This window comes from Leptinotarsa decemlineata, unplaced genomic scaffold, assembly GCF_025532065.1.
Source record: "Leptinotarsa decemlineata unplaced genomic scaffold, Ldec_3_MD MMD2_tig00078422_RagTag_RagTag, whole genome shotgun sequence".
Taxonomy (NCBI): domain Eukaryota; kingdom Metazoa; phylum Arthropoda; class Insecta; order Coleoptera; family Chrysomelidae; genus Leptinotarsa; species Leptinotarsa decemlineata.
Window position 1 is genome coordinate 9614527 of NW_027412747.1, and position 24571 is coordinate 9639097.

The 24571-nt window shown below is 33.3% G+C and overlaps 1 protein-coding gene and 1 long non-coding RNA gene across 3 annotated transcripts in view; both read left to right on the plus strand.

The window, feature by feature from the left end:
- Positions 1 to 23356, plus strand: part of LOC111503340 (lysosomal aspartic protease) — a 63666-nt gene extending 40310 nt beyond the window's left edge. Inside the window, exons 5-9 of one of the 2 annotated variants that reach the window (XM_074186170.1) lie at positions 6659 to 6846; positions 14387 to 14563; positions 14622 to 14790; positions 15495 to 15587; positions 23079 to 23356. In XM_074186170.1, the coding sequence (XP_074042271.1) occupies positions 6659 to 6846; positions 14387 to 14563; positions 14622 to 14790; positions 15495 to 15587; positions 23079 to 23237 (786 nt within the window). In that variant the 3' untranslated portion in view covers positions 23238 to 23356. The remainder of the gene's footprint in view (positions 1 to 6658; positions 6847 to 14386; positions 14564 to 14621; positions 14791 to 15494; positions 15588 to 23078) is intronic. The other variant, XM_074186171.1, reaches the window with a different exon arrangement.
- Positions 16445 to 22958, plus strand: LOC141487273 (uncharacterized). The gene is made up of 2 exons (XR_012468300.1): positions 16445 to 17810; positions 21880 to 22958. It is a non-coding gene; the product is annotated as an uncharacterized lncRNA (long non-coding RNA).
- Positions 23357 to 24571: the final 1215 nt, after the last annotated feature.

The following is a 24571-nucleotide window of genomic DNA, read 5'->3' on the forward strand; positions in this document are numbered from 1 at the left end:
AAGTTTATATGAAATTCTATCATATTTTCTAATACCATATATATACCTAAGACATGATTTTTGAACTCTCTCAATTCCTAAAATATCATTGTTATCCAGGCATGAACCATACACAACATCACAATATGCAAAATGACTCAACACAAGCGCATTTGTTAATTTTATTTTCAATCTTATTGATAATAAATGACGATGAGGATAAAGCATTTTCAAACTCATGCAACTTCTTTGAACACATTTTGTGTTATGTTTTGTTAACCTTAAATTCACGTCCATTTCGATACCTAAATTTTTTGCCATGTTTGTGGGGCATATTACTGTATTACCAATAACAATATTAATGTCTTTTCACCAAGCTACGTTTAGTGCCAAAAACAAGCAGATTAGTTTTGTTTGAATTAATTTTGAGGTCATGAGCTTCAGATGCTGAAATAAGACGAGCTAGAGCTTCATTCAATTTTTGATCAGCAGTAGTAACGTCATTAGGGTTAAATGATAGATATAGTTGAGTGTCATCCGCATACATATGTGAATTACAATGTCTTAAAACAAAAACTAATGTATATGCAAAATAATAAGGGTCCAAGTATTGATCCCTGAGGTACTCCAAATTTAATAAATTCCCTGCTTGATTTTCCCTTTGAAGTTTCTACAAATTGTGAACGATCTTTAACCTAGCTTTCAATTAAATTTACAGCAGGTTCAGAGAACCCGATGAAGTTCAAAATTGCAAGTAAAATTGGATAACTAATAGTATCAAAAGCTTTGGAGAAGTCTATAAGTATCAAAGCAGTCGTGTTACCTTTGTCTGCAGCTTCGAAAATATCATCATTTATTTTCAAGAGAGCAGTTGTTCAGCTGTGTTCTTTACGAAATCCCGACTTATTGACTGGTAAAATATTAAAGGAATTTAAAAAGCATTTGATTTGAAAACTCATAATATTTTCCAATACTTTTGAACAAGTAGGTAGCAGACTAATGGGGCGCAGATCGTTAAGAGTATTTGGATTAGATATTTTGGGAAGAGCCAGTATCTTAGAAATCTTCCACATTTCAGGAAATATATTATTCTGCAAACATGAATTTATTATATTAGTGAGATATGGTAGTATTATAGGACAGCAAAGAAGTAGCATATCTATATTAATTTCATCTGAGCCTACGGCTCTTGTTTTTATTTTTAAAATACATTTGTAAACAATATTTTCTGTTACCGGCTCACAGCGAAATTTGTCAATAGATATATTGTTTTTTGAATTACTGTTATAATAATTCAATTACTCATTACTTGGTACAAAATGTTGGTCGGAATTACTCAAAAAACATTTATTGATTTTAATAGGATCATTAAGTCTTTCTGGCAAGTTATTTTTTTATGAGAATATGTTAAGATTATTAAGTTTATTCCATAATAATTTACTATTATGGTTACCACTTATAACCTGATTAAGATATGCTTTTTTTCATTTCTTATCATGATATTGATTTGGTTTCTTAGCATTTTATAATAGTTCCAATCAGTTATGTTCCTTTTTTTTTGAATTTTTCAAGAGCTTAATCCCTTATCATCAGTTTCACATCAGAGAACCACGGTTGTTGAATCTTCCTCACTTTTTTTTTACTGGCGCAACAGTATCAAAAATGAGTAGCATCAAATCAGTGAAATATTCAACCTTGTCATTAACATCCTGAAAAAACAAAATGTCGTTGAGCGATTTTCCAAATTTTTCTCTACGAATTCAAATTGAACCAAAGCGCTGCTGAAACAGCCCGAAAAATTAACCAAGCATTTGGCAATGAGTTTTGTTTGCGAAATTTAGTTCCGTTGCGTGGTATGGCGGAAGAACTAAGCGTCACCTCATATGCAGTTTTTGATTGTTTGAAATGTTTTGGAAAGATCAGACAGCTCGAAAAGTGAGTGTCCCAAGATTTGGATGATCGACAGAAATTATCACGTTTTGAGGTCTGTTCTTCTTCTGAATCCTCTACGATAACAGAAGATGTTCAGCACAGTGTTTGGATACCGACGAGTGACTCAGGCACCTTTCAAAGGCGAAAACACACCAAAAAAGACCATGGTTACTGCATGGTGGTCAATATAACTTTCTGCAACCAGGTAAAACCTCCACAGCATAGTCCTATTGAAATGTATGGAAAATTGCGTCAGCAGCAGCTGACACTGGTTAACAGAAGAGGTCCAATCCGGCTCCATGACAACGCCCGTCCGCACTTTTCACAAATCATCGTTCGAAAATTAAACGAGTGGAGCGTCGAAGTTCTGTTTCACCCACCATATTCCCCAGTCCTATCGCCAACCGACTACCATATTTTCAAGCACTTCAATAACTTTCTCACCGGTAGAACCTTTGCCAGTCAGGACCAGGCAAAAAAACCTTCGTCGACTTCATGGATTCCTGAACACACATTTTTTATGCTGACAGAATCAATCGACTGTGTTCGTTGGTAAAAGTGCACTGATTCAAATGACGCTTATTTTGATTGAATTGAATAAGTATTCACTGATATATTACAGTTCAAAGTAAACTCTTAAAAACAGACCAAATTTTTAAAACAGCCAATATACAGGGCGTTCTGCTGATCCCTACAATATTAAAAATGACTTGTAATATTCTGTGATTGAGAGTATCAAATGCCTTAGAATAATCTAGTAATATCAAAACAGGTACTTTACCTTCATCAGTGGCATCAATTATGTCAGCAGTAATTTTCAGAAGAGCCGAATTGCAGCTATCACCTAGCCTAAAACTTGATTGGTTACTATGAATAACATCGTTTTTCGATAAATGTTTTCGAATTTGGTTTTTAATGACATTCTCCGAAATTTTTGATAAAGTGGAGAGTATACTAATTGGTCTGGTATTATATAAGCTGCTCGAATTAGAATTCTTGGGCAGAGGTATAATGTGAGCTTGTTTCCACGCTTTTGGAAAAACAGAATTTTTCAGACAGTACTTTATAAGATGTGTAACGTGTGGCGGTAAAAATGGAGTACAAAGATGTAACGTTAAAATATTGATGCCATCCTTACCTGTTGCTCTGCTTTTCAATTGTTTTATTGTATTCATATTTCTGTTTCATTGACTTGTTCAAAATCCAAAGAGGACAATATTGAATTTTTCAGATTATTTTTATAATATTCAATAATATCCTCATCATGTTCGAGATTAGGAATATTGTTAATGAAATTATAATTTATAGTACCAGTATCATTCAACTGTTCCGGTAAACACGTAATACTTTGTCCAAATCTCATCAAATTTTTAAGGGTGGCCAAATTTTATTTGTTTGGGAGGTACTCAGTTTGTTTGAAAAATGAGCCTTTTTATCTCTCTTTACAGCTAAGGTTACCATATTCCTCATTTGCTTGTAATGATTGAAATCAGTTGATTTTCCAGATTTTTTGAACAACACTTGTGTCTTATCTCTATCCTTAATCATGAGTTTACTTGTATCTGTAAGCCAAGGAGCATATGATTTGGTGATTCTGTAAGTAACGAAGAGTGTGATGATGCTATCGCTGTCTATATCATTCAGTTCATAAATGATTCTCCATGGGATAGATTTCAGATGTGAATGAAATAAAGGATAGTTCAAATGTTTGTTTGTCTCAACTAGTAACAAAACGTTCCAATGAAAACTTGATATCCCCTGTAAGTCATAAACGGACATGTAATCGAACATTTGAAAGAACACGTCAATTTTTATTTCTAGGAGACTAATTCTGATATGAAAATCATACCCGAGAATACACCACCCCTTGGTTAGCAACTACGTTCCTTATTTTTTTCAATGGCATGAGGGGTCGAGTGATACGTCATATGAAAGGTCCCTTGTCCCTCTATTACCTCTGTAATTTTTTTCGAAATTGGTCCATTTGTTATTGAGAAATTAAATGTTGAACGTTTCATTCAAGAAAAACAGAAAATTCACTGTCGTTCATTTTAATGAGGAATTCAATAGCAAATAATATCAATTCAATAGCAAACAAAATCAATGGATAAATTGTTCGAAATGACCTCCACCTAGTTCCATACAATAATACAGTCTACTCTCGAAAGCGTTCCGTAGATTATTCAAGATGTCTGGAATCAGCAATCGGTGTTCCCGACCAATTCTCTGTCGCAGGTCTTCTAGATTTGTAGGCTTAGTAGAGTACACTCTCGACTTCAGGTGTCCCCACAGAAAGAAGTCCATCGGTGTGAGATCAGGTGATCTAGCTGGTCACTCCACTGGACCCCTTCTGCCGATCCAACGGATTGGAAAACGTTTGTCCAAAAACTGTCTTACCCGAACATCAAAATGTGGGGGTGCACCATCCTGCTGGAATGTGATTTCATTTTCTACAAAATTGTCATCATTTTCTAAAATTTGTGTGAGTATAGGATCTACACAGTCTTGTAAAAGATTTAAGTATGTGTTTCCATTGTGATTACCTTCAATGAAGAATGATCCAACAATATGATTACCAAGAATGCCGGCCAGACATTCAATTTTTTTAGAGTTTGTGAATGTGTTTCCATCACCAAATGAGGATTCACATCGCTCCAGTAACGACAATAATATCTATTCAATTTACCATTCAATATGAAAGAACTTTCATCTGAAAAACATGTATTGTTTAATAGGTTTGGGTTATTGGTCAATTTCTCGCTGAACACCTTACAAACTGAAGTCGACGATCAGGATCATCTTCGTTTAATTTCTGAACTAGCCTTATTTTGGATGGAATTTGTAGGCTTTCAAAATCCGAAAAACACTAGTAGCTGATACACCAGACGCTCTAGCTACTTGTCTGATAGATTGTCGATTATCCATTTGTATATGTCCTAAAACTGCAACTTCAACTCCGTCGTTTCTGACAGGACGGGATACTTCATGTTTTCTGTTGTGAACAGAACCTGAAGTTCAAAACTCATCCATTAACTGTTTAACGTATTGGTGGCTCACGTTGTGGTCTGGATGATTCGTATTATAAATTCTTGCAGCTTAGCACATTCATTATTTCGATAATAGGTTGCAACAGTTTCTATTCTTTCTTCAGTAGAATAAACCATGTTGGAACACAGTGAACAAGGATGACTGAATAATAATTCGTGAAGAAGTGACAGTGACCAACTATCTATTTTTTGTTCTGCGACAACTAGATTCAACAAAAACTACCAGTGCAAAAAAAACTAATAGTAACGTCTATTTCAAAACGTTTACTACTTATTAAATAAATTTTACAAATCTAGAAGACCTGCCGATTTCTGACTCCAGACATCTTCAATAATGTAAGGAACACTTCAGAAAGGTATTATTATATGGAACTAGATAGAGGTCATTTCGAACACTTTATCCATTGATTGTGTTGCCATTGATATTATAATACTTTTGTTGATTTCATCAATAAAATGAGCGATAGTGAATTTTCTGTTTTTTTCTTAATAAAAGAAAACGTTCAACATTCAATTTCTCAATAACGAATAAACCAATTTCAAAAAAAATACAGATGTAATAAAGGGACAAAAGACCTTTCAAGTGACGTATCACTCGATCACCCATGCCATTGAAAAAAATAGGGAGGGTAGTTGCTGACCGCAGGAGGGTGAAATTTCGGGTATGATTTCCATATCAGAATTAGTCCCCCTAGAAATTGAAATTGACATGTTCTTTGAAATTTTCGATTACACGTCCGTTTCTGACTTACAGCGGGGGTCAAGTTTTCGTTGAAACGTCCTGTATACAATTTCAGAAATACCATAAAAAATGAAGGTTTGAAAATTAAAATAATGATTCAACTGAAGTAAATGTATAACAAATTAATCTCGAGGTGCGCCTGCAACCACTTTCTACTAGTAAAACAGTTCAACATAAGTACATTTTTTTACACGCTTTATATTAGCTTCACCTGTATGTATGTATGCTCGTTTGTGTGCATGTTTGTTTGTAACTCTCAAGCTCGGGATCTGTATTGACAGAATTATCGGCATTATTGCTTGATCTTTTCGTGGGCAGATGGCGCTGAACTTAACCTACTTGACATTTCTTGATCTATTCGCGGGCAGATGGCGCTGTACACAACCTACTTGATATTTCTTGATCTATTTGCGGGCAGATGGCGCTGTACGTAACCTCTTTGATAGGTTGTTCAAAATAAAATCAAAATAATAAATATAGTTCAAAAAACTAAAAAACATGCTTTTATAGCATATGAAACTCAAAAGTAAAAAAAAACATACTTTTGAAGACCATCGTACTAAAAAGTTAAAAATAAATATAGTTTAGTAAAACTAAAAAACACGCTTTTAAAGAACATCGAACTAAAAAGTTAAAAATATTTTTTTTAAATAAGCTTAAAACAATAACGATCGAAAAATATTAGTATTATTGTGACAAGAGCGTGGGCGCTTTGTGCTATATTCTCTGTATATCTAGCGCCCAGGCTTTTCACAATATTAGTAGTATTTTTCGATCGTTATTGTTTTCAGCTTATTTAAAAAAAGTATTTTTAAATTTTTAGTTCGATGTTCTTCAAAAGCGTGTTTTTTTAGTTTTTTTCAAACTATATTTATTATATTTATCATTGATCTATTATTGCATTCCTTTCCACATTCAACGGTAACTTGTGAACTTTTAATGTCATTGAATTTTTCAGGTCGACTCAGCCAATGTAACAACTTTTTCCTTTGTTGAAATGTCAACTGTTCCCACTACGTTCATTTTGAACAAGGCAGATGGTGCTATCGGCCTAGGAACAAAGTACGGCGATTCCGAACCTTTTTTCTACGCTTTGTACAGACAGAAAAAAGTGCGAGATCCCATATTCTCCATTTATTTGAACAGGTAAGAGGTCACCAAGAAGTTTCAATGAACCTACGATTAGTGGTCTTACATTTTTGTCACATAATTATGCGGAGTCATCAACAGAAGCCAATTAAATTTTGTAGTTTCGATCCGATTACCTCGGTTCAAAAGGATCACCTACAACGTCTCCACAGAGACATTTTGCATTTTTGAGTGCTTCATCCGCGAATCCCCTTTCTATTGAATCACATCATATTCAAGCACTAAACACTAAACCGTTTACTTATTTCATGACTTCTGATGATTTCGTACCAAGGTGCTGTTTTGTGTTTATCCCTTTTCACATACACAAAGGTCTGCGCTTTGTTTTTTATTGATGTACATTAAATTCCTCACAAAACCTGTCGCTATTTTTACTCTTTCTGAATACATTAAACTCATCACAAAACCGTTCCCTCTTTTTAATCTTTCTGAATTTGAATTTGTAGCACTTTATATAATCAAAGTGATCTGTACAAAAGTGGTACATTCAGAGTCGTTCGTATGAAGCTGAAAATGATTAGTACTTACAGGTTTCAAATGTACTATAATAAATCAAAGGTCAAAGGTCTTGTCAACGGTAAGTGTTATAGTAAAAAACATGTCGTAGATAATACAATTGTCTATAAAATTCGTTCCAAAACTTTTTTCGGAGATTCTTACGTGGCGTATGTAAAAATGTAACATTATAAATTGTGTCAAATTTCTCTTTTCGTATATGAGTGAACCGATGAATCTATTATATGAGAGAAAGAATTGAAAGTTGGTTGACATTGCATAACCAATACCTTAATTGATGAATCATTTTCATCATCGGCTTGGCTAAAGCGATATCTTACAGGTAAATCATCAAGTAATGCTTGAATATTGGTAGTCCATTTTAGTAAATCAATAATGACCTTTTTTAAAATATTTATTAATTGATCACGCAGTATTTTAGCTTCTTATGAATTAGAAAAACTTATGCATACGTCATCAATATAAATATCTAGAACTCTAGTAACTAACGGAAAATTATTTCCTCCATCTTCAGCCAATAGTAAAATTAATCTGTTGGCAATAAATGGCAAATAAGTCAAACCAAACTCGTATCATAACGTAGTCAAATAAAGTATATATTTATCTATCAACCAATCCTTTACAAGCCTGAAAAATGCACACCACCTTGTTGGCAAACAACTGGATTATCGAATTCATCCAGCTACACAAAAACACAGACTTTAACGAACTACATATTTTACGATTTCCCATGATGTATATTTATATAGGTTAACAGTGGTTTTTCAAATGTATTTCAGAAACCCTAAAAAAGTTCAAATAAGTATGGTTTGCCAGTTTCGAAAGTCTTGACATTGTACTGCAATATTAATGATAATGTTACGTTTTTCCCCGTGGGTTGACCAATACTTGACTACACTGAATAATCAAACTTAACTTTATTTCACTTTAAATAAAACAAACACTTCAATTTAAACTTCAACTATTATTTGAATGTCTATCGCCTTACTAGACCATGAATTTAGCAGACGATTCTTTGGGTAATTTTAAGACGAAATGTTCATATAAACATGAATCCGCAAATCCGTCGTTCTCAAGACACAGGGTGTTGAAATAAAAATTAAAAAAAGTTAATCGTAAATATCTTAAATATCCTTTAGCTAATTTTGTTGTAATTTGGCAATGGTATTAATAACATTAAGGAGCTAATTTAGCCCGAACGTGATTCAATTTATTAAGTCCAGTGGCGTTTAGAGCGGGATTTGAACGAATATTTTTGACTTAAAAATGTACGCCACTGACTTTTGTGCAATTTTTGTTATTTCTTTGGATTGAGCAATTAGAAATACAACTTTTTTTGTCTCTTGAATTTTTTTCGTGTCTTGCTTAGTTTTTAAGAAAAAAAAGTCGACCTAATTGCATATCCCTGGACCTCACAAGGAATAATATGGGGAATTGAATGTTTCTTTTGAAAATTAATATTTTTACAATTTCATTACTAATTATGTAACAATAACAACGAATATTAAATAACATTAACATCTAGACTAACGAATTGCACTAAATAAAGTGTTGGAAATGCCCTCCTTCGGCTTCAATACAACCGTCTAGCCACCGCATCATAGAATTGACACTCTTCTGAAAATACCTGGCGTATTTTTTATTATGTCACATGAATTAATGATTTTATTCCGTAAATTCTCTTCACTTTGAATAGCAGTTTTGTATACCAACGCTTTAAGGTGTCCCCAGAGAAAATAATCTAAGGGATTCATTTCGGGCGAGCGAGGTGGCCCTGAGTGTGGATCTGCTTTCCCAATCCAGTGATTATGGTAATTTTCATCCAAAAATTGCCGTGCCACTACACTAAAGTGTGGTGGAGCACCATCGTGCATGTACCACATACAAAATCTTTATATGACTGGAATTTCTTCTTAAAGTCCAGGTAAAACAAATTCTAAAAACCTTGGGTATTCTACTCCATTAAGCATACGTGGAAGGAAGTGAGGCCCAATGAGATGGTCACATACAATTCCAACCCAAATATTAAAAGAAAACTGTTCTTGAAAATTATTTTTTATCAAGGCGTGTGGATTGTTTTCGGCCCAAATGTGATTGTTGTGGAAGTTAATAATTGAATTGCGAGAAAAACAAGCTTCATTTGTAAACAACATTCGACTTAGCAAAAGTTCTTCTATTAGGCACTACACGCTGAGGAAATCTTTCATGGTAAATGCGTCTTGCAACATTCGAGTTTCCGTGAGCCATTCCATAACAGAAATGCATATTATCTGCCATTTCACTGTTAGTAAACTGAACCATGTTTTACAAACATGGTTCGAAAAATAACCACTAAACATACTTTTTATAACAATTATAAATTAAAAGCTTATAAAGTTGACAACAACTGTCAAGTTATTTATTAAATGCTGCAATCGTTTTCCAAGGCAACCCTTGATTATTATTCATGGTATTTTCAGAAGAGTGCGAAATTCAATGATGCGGCTAGACGGTTGTATTAAAGCCGAAGGAGGCTATTTCCAACACTTAATTTAGTGCAATTCGTTAGTCTTGATATTAATGTTTGTTGTTATTGTTACATAATAAGTAATGTGGCGTACATTTTTAAGTCAAAAATATTCGTTCAAATCTCGCTCGAGACGCCACTGGACTCAATGAATTGAATCACGTTCGGGCTAAATTAGCTCCTCAATGTTATAAATACCATTGCCAAATCACAACAAAATTAGGTAAAGGATATTTAAGATATTTACGAATAACTTTTTTTTATTTTAACACCCTGTATCTTGAGAACGAAGGATTTGCGGACCCATGTTTATTTGTGGACCCATGTCTTAAAATTACCTAAAGAATCGTCTGTTGAATTCATGGTACATACTCAATTAACACCCTGTATGATAATCAAAAGCGCTAGAAAATTTCGCCGAAATTCCGTCGAAATCGGTAGCATTATTCTCGCTGCTTCTAGAGCGGCAGGGGACATCGTGCATTCGCGTTCTCTCAGCTACGTCACGATTGGTTTATGGCTACCAATGGTGGCCGGCGTTATTTTCTTTCAGACATGATTTACAACAATATGTACGGTGAAAATTTCAATTACAGGCACTTATATCATCTCTGGTGCCTCTCGAAACAAATATTACCTACTCAAAAGTTCTGGACAGTCGATATCACCAAAAATGGTAAGTCATTTCGAACGAGTCGATTTTCTAATCGAAGATTGGTCTGATGTGATGAAAAAGATACTTTTCTATTTCATGGCCCAATTTGAAGGGAATGGTACGTTAGAATTTGTCTGAACAGATTCAAGAAATTGTTTATATATGCAATACGATGGATACCAGATGACAAAAGCATAATCAAGATACAACGAATCAAACTGTAGGATAGAATCTTCAGAGTAGTAGGCGAAAAAACTTTGCCAATTGTAACAATGTATCCAAAGAGTCTGTAACAAGATTGTACCACTCTGGATATATGGTTTTTTAAAGACAGTTTTGTTTCCAAAAGAAAGCCAAGATCTTTCATAGCCGAAAATTGAGGACAAACCATTTATATGATGATTGTGAATCAAGCGAACCATTTTTAGCAACTCGAAGGCAGTTTTTAATCCTCACCTATGCTGCTTCCATTTCAGCAAACCCTGAAAACCCAGTATACCGTAATGTGATTGCCCATAGTTTTCGTCAACATATGCTAAGAAGAAAAGAGCTGACCTTCCTTTTTACGAGAGAAAAAATCAGTATCTACATAATTTGAACCTCCAACAACCAAAAACCTTCTCCGATCCGCATATCTCTAACCCCACTCCATGGACTACCCCAAAAATATTCATTGATACAAACCTCAACCAATTTAAAAAGAGAGATATCAACTACGAAGTCATCAAATGTAATTTATATGAAATGACTCATACAGAATACAAGGAGTTTGACACAATCTACACGGACGCATCCAAATCTGAAGACAGCGTATGAGCCCTTTTACCAGTCTTCGATCTAGTGCAAGTGAGTGCTATATTCCAACGAAAGACTACCTCATGGCATCCCGCCTTCAATCAAGAAAGCATTAGGACCTAAGTGTAATTTTGAAAATATTGTAAAGTTTTAAGAAAATGTCAACTTCTTCAGCTGTATATAATACCATTGCAACTGATTCATTGCTCAGTCGCTAATAACCCTGGAGGTTGATGCGACTTTAAATAAAGTAAATTAAAAAAAAAAAAATAATGGGAGAATGAGAACGAGAAAAGAATATGGCAACGCATTTGTCTATATTAGGGTCCATGCTATTCGCCTGACACCAGTGAGCTATTGATTTTAGGTCTTCTTGTAGAAAATTACAGTCAGTTTCAGATTTAATAACGCGGTTGAATTTAAGATTATCAGTGAAAAAATAAACATTTCAATCCTGATACTTTTTATAGAATATCACTTTGGATAGGTTGAAAAATATACATACAAACTTGTTATATATTGCTTCTATGATATTATAATGATATCTTTTATTTACGTTTTTATTCTCAAGGATATTATTTGTGTTTTTATTTTACCATGTATATATATATATATATATATATATATATATATATATATATTATATATATACATATATGCATATATATATATATATATATATATATATATATATATATATATATATATATATATGTACGTGTAACATGCAGGCATATTAGGCGTATACATTCTCGAACCATCAGTCCACCCTTTCGTAACTGTGTCGTGAGTGTCATACCAAGTTTCGTCCAAATAGAAATCTGCCGTTGTTTTTGTCTATATGTATTTAGTTAATTGTTTCTAAGTATTTGTTACGCAATTCCACTATTCTTCTGCTTGACGTTTGTTCATTATTTTAAATCTAAATCCTAGTTTCTGTATCCAATTCTGAAGAGTTTTGTCACAGCAGCTCACGTAATGGCCGGAAGTGCTCAATTTCTTCCTTTTGATTTCAGTTGTAGGAATCTCATTGCTTTTAGAACAGTCGTATTTTGTTTTTTTAATGATTTTATTAGATGAACATCTAAAGGTTTTGGTAATCTCGCATCAAATCGCGTCTTGTGTTCATAACGTTTCTTTTTGACCATTTTACATTTGAGAAAGGAATTTTGGTCAAATCTGATGTTGCTTGCCATAGTTTTTTACCTCGAAACCAAACTTGATATGTAGATTCTTATATACATTGAAACAAACTCTCTGTGTTTCAATATTCAAATGCATCCAAATCTTATTCATTGGTATCCCTTTTTCGCATTGTTCACCAGCGCTATTGGAATCACTACACAGGAAAAAGTCGTTGTTGTTATCACACTCGTTATTACTATTAGTACTTGTCCAAGGACGCTACATTTTAAACAAATAACAAACATTTCAAGTGATTATAACCTCACCAATATCGAATTTCAACACTCAAATCGCGATCAGTTCTTGAACTGAACATTGACAACACGACTCTTGTAACCATCCTCACATTTTATTGGTCACAGTAACATGACTTCAAATTTAATTTTATGACTCTTCAGCCAATCATAAAACTCGGTTAGTAAAAATTATCCAATACGAACCGTCAATTCTTCAGTCCATGTGGACTAATTCGTAGCGGCATTATTCCTTTGTATTGGTTTTTTTGGCCTTTGAGTTCGCTGAAACTTTAAGAATTACTATATCGGTTACTTCGACTATACACTTGTTTTTACTTTGGAAAGTTTACTGCAAGACCCATTCTATTGATCTTGCCATGATTCAGTGAGGATTTTCTTGTAATTGGGGTTCATATTGGTATGAACAACATAGTTTTCTGTACTGTTTTCTGACTGATAGTGGCTTCTTTAGCTAATCGGTCAGCCATTTCGTTTTGTACTATACCTATGTGTGAAGAACCCATATAAATTTTATAACAACCCTTTTTCCCTAGAGTACATTGATCAGTTTTTTTATATGACGAATGATGGGATGGTTGGAGTATAATTGGTTCATTGCTTCTAGAGCACTTGAAGAATCTGACGTAATCAAACATGTCTTGGAGTTGCTTTTCTCTATGTTCTGCAGTGCTTTCCATATGGTTTAATGTTCCCCAGTGAACACTGAGCTTTTCACGGGGAGTTTGAATAATGAACTAGATTGAAGACTGTAAAAGCGGTTCCTACGCCGTCTTGAGATTTGGATACGTCCGTGTAGATTGTGTCAAACTCCTTGTATTTCTTATGAATGAATCATTTCATATCAATTACATTTGATGACTTCGTAGTTAATGTCTCTCTGTTTGAACTGATTAAGGTTCGTATCAATGAGAATTTTTGGGGTTGTCCATGGAGTGGGGTTAGAGATATTCATTTCGGAGAAGGTTTTTACTTGATGGAGGTTCGAATTATGTAGATACTGATTTTGTCTCTCGTAAAAAGGAATGTCAGTTCTTTTCTTCTCAGCATATGTTGACGAAAATCAATGGGCAATCACATCATGGTATACTGGATTTTCAGTGTTTGCTGTAATGGAAGCAGCATAGGTGAGGGTTAGAAACTGCCTTCGAGTTGCTGAAGATGATTCACCTGATTCACATTGTAAGCTTTCGGTTGAACTTGTGCAGAATGACCCAAGGGCAATTCCGATAGCATTATTGTGAACGGTATTCAGTTGTTTCAGAACCGATTTCTTCGCCGAATTATATACTTTTGATCCGTAGTCTAACTTTGATCGATACGACTACTTCAACTTCTGAAATGGTGTTACTGTAGAATTAGTGATTCGTTAGAAAAAAGTGGAGTAACAATTCGTATAGACAATTGCATCATCTACACCTTTAATGCCACCTATTTTTACGTTAATGAAAAATATTAAACGATATTTTTGACCTTCTTCCTAGTTGGATTTTTGATATTTCTTTCATACTAGTTTAGGAATTATATTTATTGTCAGCTCTGCAAATTATTGTCTATTGAAAAGTTGATTTTGACTGAAATACTCAATTCAGTCAGTAATACGAATATTGTTTCATTTTTTTAAAGACAACTCTCATCTATTTATAGCAGTGCCCAGGGGGAAAATGCAGGAAGTCTTATGCTTGGATTCGTTGACGAAAAGCTCATTCATAGAAGTCAATACCCAAACAAAAGTATATTGCCTGATGAAATAAAATATTTGAGTGTCGACGAGGGCATACTTTGGAAATTCTCAGTGGACAGGTAAACTGTGCAAAAACCTTTCGTATACATCAAACTTCAATCACAAAACATTTTTTAGAATTGTTGTCACTCCTAACGCAACGACGCCTACGATAAACATTACCTTGTGTAATAAGGGATGCAAAGCGATATCGGACACTAGTTCAAACGAAATTTTTGGACCTGTGGATGAGGTGAACAAAATTCTTGCATTAATTAACGCAAAGGCATTTTTTGGGAAATGGACGGTGAGTTGGCATCATCAAAATATTAGCTTAATTTACATGAAGGAAGTAATTTTTGAAGAAATTGATTTCCATTCCACTATATATGAATGATTATTGAATAACAAAATTAGTTAGCTCCCCAACTATGTTATTAAAGGGGAACTGTTGGAAGGTAGGTTGCACTATATCTTTTACTTGAACTATACTTTCGATTTTTATAGGGATTTTACGCATTTCACAACATGCATTAAGCTTCTAGCAATGTTCAGCACTATTTCAACTCAATTAGAATAATTTAGAAATTTCCATTCCCACTAATAAATCTAAATATTTCAATACAAAAGTCGACTCTATTCTCTCTATTCAAGAGAATTTCACATTTGAATTCTGAAAGATATTCAAACAGAACAAAAGTGTTACTACTTCAAATTTTAGCTAAGGAAAATTGTTGAAATCGTATTAAATAGGTCAGAGTATCAGAAATTTAATAACTTTCGTGGTTTTGTGCCTTCAATGAAGGGGGACATATTTTGCTGTAAAATCAATTAGACATAAGGAGAATTCGATGTACTTAGTGACAATTGAATTCAATGAAATGACGTCTAGGTACTTGAATTTCAATTTTTTACCCTTTTGAAAATAAAACTAGTGATACAGTGGACTTCAGAGTATTGGTCACCATTCAATGCACATATTAGAATGCTGATGTTTATATTTTATTGCAGGTGAATTGCGACACAATTGATAAATTACCAAGAATTGATTTCATTTTGGGAGGACAAAGGTTCAGTTTGGAGGGATCGCAATATATAAAAAAGGTAAATCATTCTCACTCCAAAAAAAGTCACATGTTTTATGTATGCTGAAAATATAAGTAAACAAAAATGTCACATTTTCGTCGAATGGTTTCAACTGTTAGGAAATATTTTTAAAAACAAGAATTCATTGCTATTATATACGTACAATATTGAATTATAATGAATTTTGACAATATTCAAGTAAGTAGGTAGATATAATATTTTACATAAGGTAATTTCTGTTAATGCGCCATTATTACAAGGTCTTTTTTCTGTATTTTGAGCTAGTTAGGCCATACTGGATATAGAAAGACTTCATTTTGCTCGTCCTATTCATACCTTTTATATGATACCCATATCAAGGAGATTTTTATGGAAATTATCGAGTCGCCATTTTGTGATGTCTGCCATTTCGTTAATCTTACATTGCCACGAAAATCAAACGTATCTTCGAAATTTAAACACAATCGGTAAAGGTTAACTGATTCAAAAATAAAATTCAAGATTTGTCCCATGCTTACTGAGGTACTAACAAGTCGAATTGAATGAAAGTTTGAAATCAAGGAACACTATATTGTGAGATTTTCACTTGGCAGTTCACGAAACGCTGACCTTGATAATGACAGCACGACCAGCTGTCGAAAGCTCTCGCATATAATAAATAGGAGTTATAAAGCTTCAAATCCTTTTTGTAACATATATATATATATATATATATATATATATATATATATATATATATATATGTCAATATTAAATTCTACAAAAAGGATTTGAAGCTTTATATCTTCTATTAATTATCTGCGAGCGCTTTCGACAGTTGGTAGTACTGTCATCTTCTGGCACTCCAGAGTGCCAGTATCTATTTATAGTATATATATATATATATATATATATATATATATATATATATATATATATATATAAAGAATAATAATAATAAATGGGCTTTATTCATTGACATACATTGTTTATAAAGAAGAAGTAGATACAAAAATCAATGAAAGGGCGGAGTTCAGCCGAGGCTGTTTTACAACTTAACCTAGGAGATAGCATGTAGTTCATGAATTTGTGTAAAACTAAGAAAAAAACATATGTTTTGAATTTCAAAGTAAATATTAAAAATCTATTTAGCTTAAATAAGGTAAAACATATAGCAAAACGTACACAAAAATGAGACAAAGGGAAAACCATATGAGCAAGGCATAGTATGAATATATTATCTATCCAGAAGACTTCAGATGTGTTTTCAACTTTTTCATGAAATTATATATGGAGTGGTGTCTAAATTCACTGGGCAGAGCGTTACATTGTTTGATACAGTTGTAAATAAAACTACGAGAAAAGCAGGCTGTCGAGTGTTTTGGAATAATAAAAGTGTGACGGTTTCGTGTCCTCGAATTATTCTGAGATTTGAAAGTTTTATATCTTTCATGAATATAATTTGGCTTTTGTAAATGAGGAATTTATGTGTATTGACGAGTAGGTGGAACTGCCAGGTTTTAGCAATCGGTAACCAACCTGACTCCTCGAACTTGGGGGATATATGGTCGAATTTTCTCACACCATAAGAAAGACGAATGCAATTGTTTTGTATTTTTTGTTAGCGATTTACATCAATTTGTATCAAAGCAGGCCCGTAGATTATATCGCAATCTAGACAATTTGAGGGTTTCGCAAAGTTTCAACTTCAATTTGGAAGTAATAATATCTCTACTCTGATAGAATTGACGCAAGCTACTGTAGGAGCTACGACAGAGTGAATTTATATCTTTGTGAAATCTCAGATCATCATCTAGCCACAAACTCAATTTCTTGCTTTGTGTAATTATTTGTACTAAGTCTTGTCCAAGTTTCATTACAATTCTTCCTTTTGTGTTTCGGGCCAAAAAGTATCATCTGAGATTTTTTAGAATTCAATTTCAGGTTATGGGCTATAGATAGATCCAGTAATTTTTGTAGATCGCTGTTAATTTTTTCCATTGCCACCTGCCAGTTACTTGAAGGAAATCGATAATAATGATGAACTGTGCAGTAATCAATTATAGAGAAAACAGAATGTGGCCAAAGTACTCCATAGTCAACAGGTGAAGTACTAGAACACTTCATCCATACATACTGACTGAGTCCGATTTCCGAGGTAACTTTTCGAAAGATCTACAGTCCCTTCACCAAATCCGAGAAATGACATTTTCTTACACAGCAGCATATGTCATGGATGACCTGCTAGATTTGGTCTTACAGGTATTTCCCTTCAATCTCTTTTTTATAAAAAAATATGTCGATGACATTATCATATCCCTTCCTCAAGATGGAATATCTAAGATTGTGGACATCTTCAATAGTTATGGCCCTTACATACAGTTCACCATCGAAACTGAGAACAACGAACAATGGGTTCCTTTTCTTGACACTAAGGTTATCAGAACACCAGATAATACTCTACTCATAGATTGGTATCTCAAGCCTATCAGTTCTGGTAGGTTCTTGAATTATTGGTCATACCATAAGCAGTCAAGGAAAATGAATTTGGTCAAACAAATAAAGAACCGCATTTTGCAGATTTCCGATCCTTCTTTGCATAAAAAAAATTAAATATACGTTGCCAATTATTTATTAATAACTCCTACCCGGATCCTCTACTTGAGAAGATCTTATTTAGTACGTCAACCATTGACGTTCAAATCAACAATAACAACCAGTTGGATATGATTACTTTACAGTCTGACTATGTCACAATTAGGGCTGATCCACCTCCAGTTCCTATACTTTTCTCTTCTTTACCATACATAAGTGATATGACACCCAAGTTATGCAGAATTCTCAAGATTTAAATGTAGAAATAGCTTTTAGAATCATATTCACCATTAATAAATTATTTTCGAAATTCAAAGATAAAACTCCTATTAACTTTCAATCTCAATTCTGTTGAAAAAATCTGTTTAAAATCTGTTTTTCCATTAACCAGCTGTCGCACCCCTACGAACGAGAACCTTCAGAAGTCGAAACCTGTGCGAGCTAAGGATTAACGAGGTCTCACCTTTTAACGTGTGATTCCTAACACATTCCATGTTTAAATTGTGGTAGGGAATATATTGGTCAAACGTCAAGATTACTCAAAGACAGAGTCAGCTCACATAAAAGTCATAGTAGATTACATCCTAAGAGATGTGCTCTCAGTAATCATGTTTCCAAAGGTCATAAAATGGTCTACAATTCAACAAAAATTTCATCAACTGAAAGAAATACATCTGAAACATTGTTTTTGGAAATGGAATAATTGCCTTAATAAAAGATCAGACATTGATCACCTCAGTGAAATATATGCCTTTTTATTAGATATTGACAAAAATCTACATGATTTCTAAACCAATAATAATTCTGGTTTTTCATCAATATAATTCATAACATTTTAAATATTTCCTTTTTAACAAACTTCCAACCTCCCTATGGCAAGATTTTACTTTCATTTAACAACACCTCTTCACTTGTTTTCCTCAAGACTGATGAGGGTGTTAACATAGTTCGATGGTGAACTGTATGTAAGGGCCATCTAAATTTCTTGAGGTTCATTGGCGGTAGATTCGGATACATTTCATTGAACTTTCTACATGTTCTGCTGATAATTTTGTCACACTGTCCAAAATAATAAACAAATTCATAAGAACTTCGTTTGAATAGTTTTGTTCCATCGTTTTGAAGGTATTTGCAACTTCTGAAGTGACGAAAATGTCGATATTATTAGGAGAATGTCACAACGCTACTGTCAAATAGTAATCATGGCCTGCTTACCAAATACCGAATGGAAATACCATTCTGAAGGGACATTTTCACAAATAAATGTTCATAAGTCCGAAACTTGACTAGTTAGGTATAGGTATATACATAGAAAGAAAGCGAATTTTCAATAATATACAGGGTGTTCCATTTAAAATAATCAAATTTCAGCAACTTTTTCAAGCAAACGAAAAAACTGTATTTTTTTACCACCCTGTATTGAAGTAACGAAGATTAGGCTGACGTGTGGGAAGTATCCAAGTATCACCTAACTCCAAACCAAATTTCGATATTATAGTACTTCTTAACTAAAAGATATCGGCATTTTTAGAAGTCATGATTTTCGAAGAAAAACATTGAAATTAATTTTTATTTCGAAAACGGTAACAGATAGGTATAGGGAAATATCAAGAAAAGTTGTCGGGCAATTGTTGGAGATTCCAAAAATAATATTATATACAGAGTGTTCCATTTGAAAAATCAAAGTTGCTACTGCTTTCTAATAGAAGCGGCAACACCGCATTGTCGAAAATATTTTAGTTGGCTAGAGAATGTCCGAATATGCCCTCCATTAAATTTTCAAAGTGATCCGTTGTCTGGTTCACCAGAAACGTCTAATGTGCTATCCACCGTGAATCAGCCTGTATCTGACTTTCATAAAATAATCGATCATTGCACAGTTCATCATTATTATCGATTTCCTCCAAGTAACTGGCAGGTGGCAATGGAAAAAATTAACAGCGATCTACAAAAGTTACCGGATCTATCTATAGCCCATAACCTGAAATTGAATTCTGAAAAATCTCAGCTGATACTTTTTGGCCCGAAACACAAAAGTTGGGGAATTGATGGAAGAATTTGGAATCAAGTTTGGACAAGACTTGCTACAAATAATTAAACAAAGCAAGAACTTGGGTTTGGGCTAGATGCTGATCTGAGATTTCACAAACATATAAATTCACTTTGTCGTAGCTCCTACAGTATCTGACGTCAATTCTATCAAAGTAGAGATTTCATTACTTCCAAATTGAAGTTGAAACTTTGCGAAACCCTCATATTGTCTAGATTGCGATATAATCTACGGGCCTGCTTTGATACAAATTGATGTAAATGGCTAACAAAAAAATACAAAACAATTGCATTCGTCTTTCTTATGGTGTGAGAAAATTCAACCATATATTATCCCCCAAGTTCGAGGAGTCAGGTTGGTTACCGATTGCTAAAACCTGGCAGTTCCATTTACTCGTCAATACACATAAATTCCTTATTTTTCTGATTGATTCGGCCGTTACTTGATGAAGATCCATAGTAATTTCACAAACTACACTTAAACGATTTGATCTCCACTAACTTTATTAAAAATAATCATAACATGTTTCGCTAAAACATTAGCTTTTTCAAATATTAATCATTTGAAAAAGCTAATGTTTTAGCGAAACATGTTATGATTATTTTTAATAAAGTTAGTGGAGATCAAATCGTTTAAGTGTAGTTTGTGAAATTCCTTATTTACCAAAAAGCCAAATTATATTAATGAAAGATATAAAACTTTCAAATCTCAGAATAATTCGAGGACACGAAACCGTCACACTTTTATTATTCCAAAATACTCAACAGCCTGCTTTTTTCGTAGTTTTATTTACAACTCTATTAAACAATGTTTGTTTGAAGGTGGTTGACAATGTTTCGTGGTGTATTTCATCAGTTCGGACTTCCATTGTCTAATACAGGCTGATTCACGGTGGATGGCACATTAGACGTTTCTGGTGAACCAGACAACGGATCACTTTGAAAATTCAATGGAGGGCATATTCGGACATTCTCTAGCCAACTAAAATATTTTCGACAATGCGGTGTTGCCGCTTCTATTAAAAAGCAGTAGCAACTTTGATTTTTCAAATGGAACACTCTGTATATAATATTATTTTTGGAATCTCCAACAATTGCCCGACAACTTTTCTTGATATTTTCCTATACCTATCTGTTACCGTTTTCGAAATAAAAATCAATTTCAATTTTTTTCTTCGAAAATCATGACTTCTAAAAATGCCGATATCTTTTAGTTAAGAAGTACTATGATATCGAAATTTGGTTTGGAGTTAGGTGATACTTGGACACTTCCCACACGTCAGCCTAATCTCCGTTACTACAGGGTGGTAAAAAAATACAGTTTTTTCGTTTGCTTGAAAAAGTTGTTGAAATTTGATTATTTTAAATGGAACACCCTGTATATTATTGAAAATTCGGAAAGCTGCTGAAATTTGCTTTCTTTCTTTGTATATCATATCTATACCTAACTAGTCAAGTTTCGGACTTAAAATTAAAAGATTTCAAACCAAACGTTGTGACATAACTTGGTTTGTATCATAACTTTTTTTGTTAATAATATTTTTAATTTTTTAAAAATTTTGTCAGCTTTTATTGATATTTCAATTTTTATTTGTTTGGTTGTTGTTGTATGTTATTTCTTTGTAATTTCAGTTTTTTTGTTTCATAAAATTGTTATTTTCGGTTAATCTTTTTGATTTTTTTTTAGGGTTATCAAATCAATTTATATTATATTAGACAATGGAAGTCCGCACACCACTCTATATATAATTTCAAGAAAAAGTTGAAAACACATCTGAAGTCTTCTGAATAGATAATATATTCATATGGTTTTCCCTTTGTCTCACTTTTGTGTATGTTTTGCTATATGTTTTACCTTATTTAAGCTAAATAGATTTTTAAATGTAAAAGAATTTCGGCTGAACTTTGCCCTTTCATTGATTTTTGTATCTACTTCTTCTTTATAAACAATGTATGTCAATGAATAAAGCCCTTTCATTAATATTAATCTTATTATTATTTTCTGAAATTTTTGTTTTTTCCCGGATATCTCCGGATATACTCGGAATTTCAGAATTTCTCAACGGCATATTGTTAGTCAGATAAATGCGCAACTTTACCCCAATTTAACCATCTTCGTATCTCTCATAGTTTCCGAGATCCCAATGCTGAGGATCGAATTTGAAACACCCTGTATATTTATCACTCTCAAAACGACACTAGAAGTGTTATTGATATTATGACATAGAGTGTATTTTTATCACCAGAGATATACATTTTTCATCTAGTAATAGATTAGGTATCTTATATTTCATTCATTTCTTTCTAATAGGTAACGGATGAATTAATTTTGTCCAATGAATTATTAGTATTTAAAACTTCATTGTAGGGAACCTCCATTCGCTTCATAGCATTATTTGTTACATGTGCTTATTTCATCATACCACTTATACAGTGGTACTTATGCAGAATTGCATTCAATAATTTGTTTCAACAGTTCTTTTTCCAATTAAAAGCATACCGTTGAATTCTAGTAGACCATTTTTATGAAAAGGTCAATTTGCCGTATGCAGACATAAATGAAAGAAAAAATAAATTGAAAAAATCAGGATTGTATCATTTTCATTAAAAAAATCACGGTAATAATTATATTTGTTTTCTTTTGCCTTCACCAAACAGGTTATGTCATTAAATTTTCCCATCTTCTCGCCTGCAGGCTTAGGTACATTAAAACTGAATAATTGTTCAACATTGCAGTTATGTAAATAAACAAATTTTTTCATGTAATGTCTTTTTTTCGCAACCGCATGCCTGACTAATAGATAATTATAGATAAAATGGAATTCCGTAAATGCTTCTAATTGCAGTCTCAATAGTCTAGTTACTGGTTATCATTTTAATTTGCAGATATCGATATTTCACATCAAACTATGCGTTTCGGCCTTCACTGCTACGCAGTATTCTTCAGACAAGGAATTGTGGATTTTAGGTGGAGCGTTTTTGTCCCAATATTACAGCATTTATAACATACAGAATAAAACGATTGGATTGGTCAAAGCTATCTGATGTGACATATGCAGATTGGTGAACCTTACGTCTACTATTTTATATTTTCATACTTTAGGGTAAGCTGTGAAATTGTATTCTGAAAAGTACTTTGTAGTAAATATTGAACTGATTATATATTCCCGTTCATTCTTTTTGAAACACCTCTTTCTACTATCAGTTCACGTGAAAAAAAACTAAAAATACTTGAAAACTCATTTCCACAGACTAAAGACCAATGCAGTCCAAAGGCAACAGATACAATAATTTTTGGATTACGGAGATGTTTGGGGGTAATCCTGAAATGCGTCATTATTTAATCACAATATTACACTATTTGAAAGAGGAATCGTAATTTTTGGTGCATTCAGGTTCTGCAATATAAAGGAATGTTTCGATAAGAAAGTAGGCCTCATAATAAAATATATCATTTAGCAGAATGAGTTCTTTTCCTTCAGGAAATGAAAATTCAGGTCTCCAGCTTTTTAAACTAACAATTAAATACGAAGAATGAACGCGTTTCCTACAAACTACGTTTTGTTGTTATTGACCACTTGTTGCTTTGGATTGGAGATTTCTTTTCAACAGATCTTACCGAGTTCGAATTTATTACCAACTTTCGATTCCATACCCAGAACAAGTGGTAATGCCCGAAGATGTGTGATTGGTCTTTTGGTCTTTTGAGTGAATTCAACGTGTAGAAGAATGGTGCCAGAAGTGGATCCACAAAGACGTGATGAATCAAGTTTTAGAATTGGAAATCACACTGGAAGAAGGCCATTTGGCACCTTACAAAGTTTCTGCCAGTTATCACGTTTGTCTGCCAATATATTTTCTGTGTAATAATAGTGCTAAATAATAACATTTAGAAATGGCAGACTTGTTGAAATACTTTTGAATTCTATTAAAATTTTCTACCTGAGTTATCCGAGTAAACGATATTGTGCACTCTTTAAAGTTGGCGGCACTCTCAAAGGTCAAAAAAACTAATACATAGAAATGATCTGGCAGCGAACTAATCCACGTGAACAGTAGACTTGGCGGTTTTGGATTATTTTTACTAACCGAGTTTTTTTGATTGACTGAAGAGTCATAAAATTGAATTTGAAGTCATGTTACGGTGACGTGTAGAAATCGGAGAATGTGGGAATGGTTATCGCCATCGTGTTCAGTTCAGGAACTGATCGCGATTTAAGTGTCGAAATTCGATATTGGTGCAGTTATAATTAATTAAAAAATTTGTTTTCTGTTTAAAATGTGGCGTGCTTGGACAAGCACTAATAGTTATAATGAGTTTGATAACAACTCAGAAGTTTTCCAGAGTAGTGATTCCAATAGCGATGGTGAACAATGCA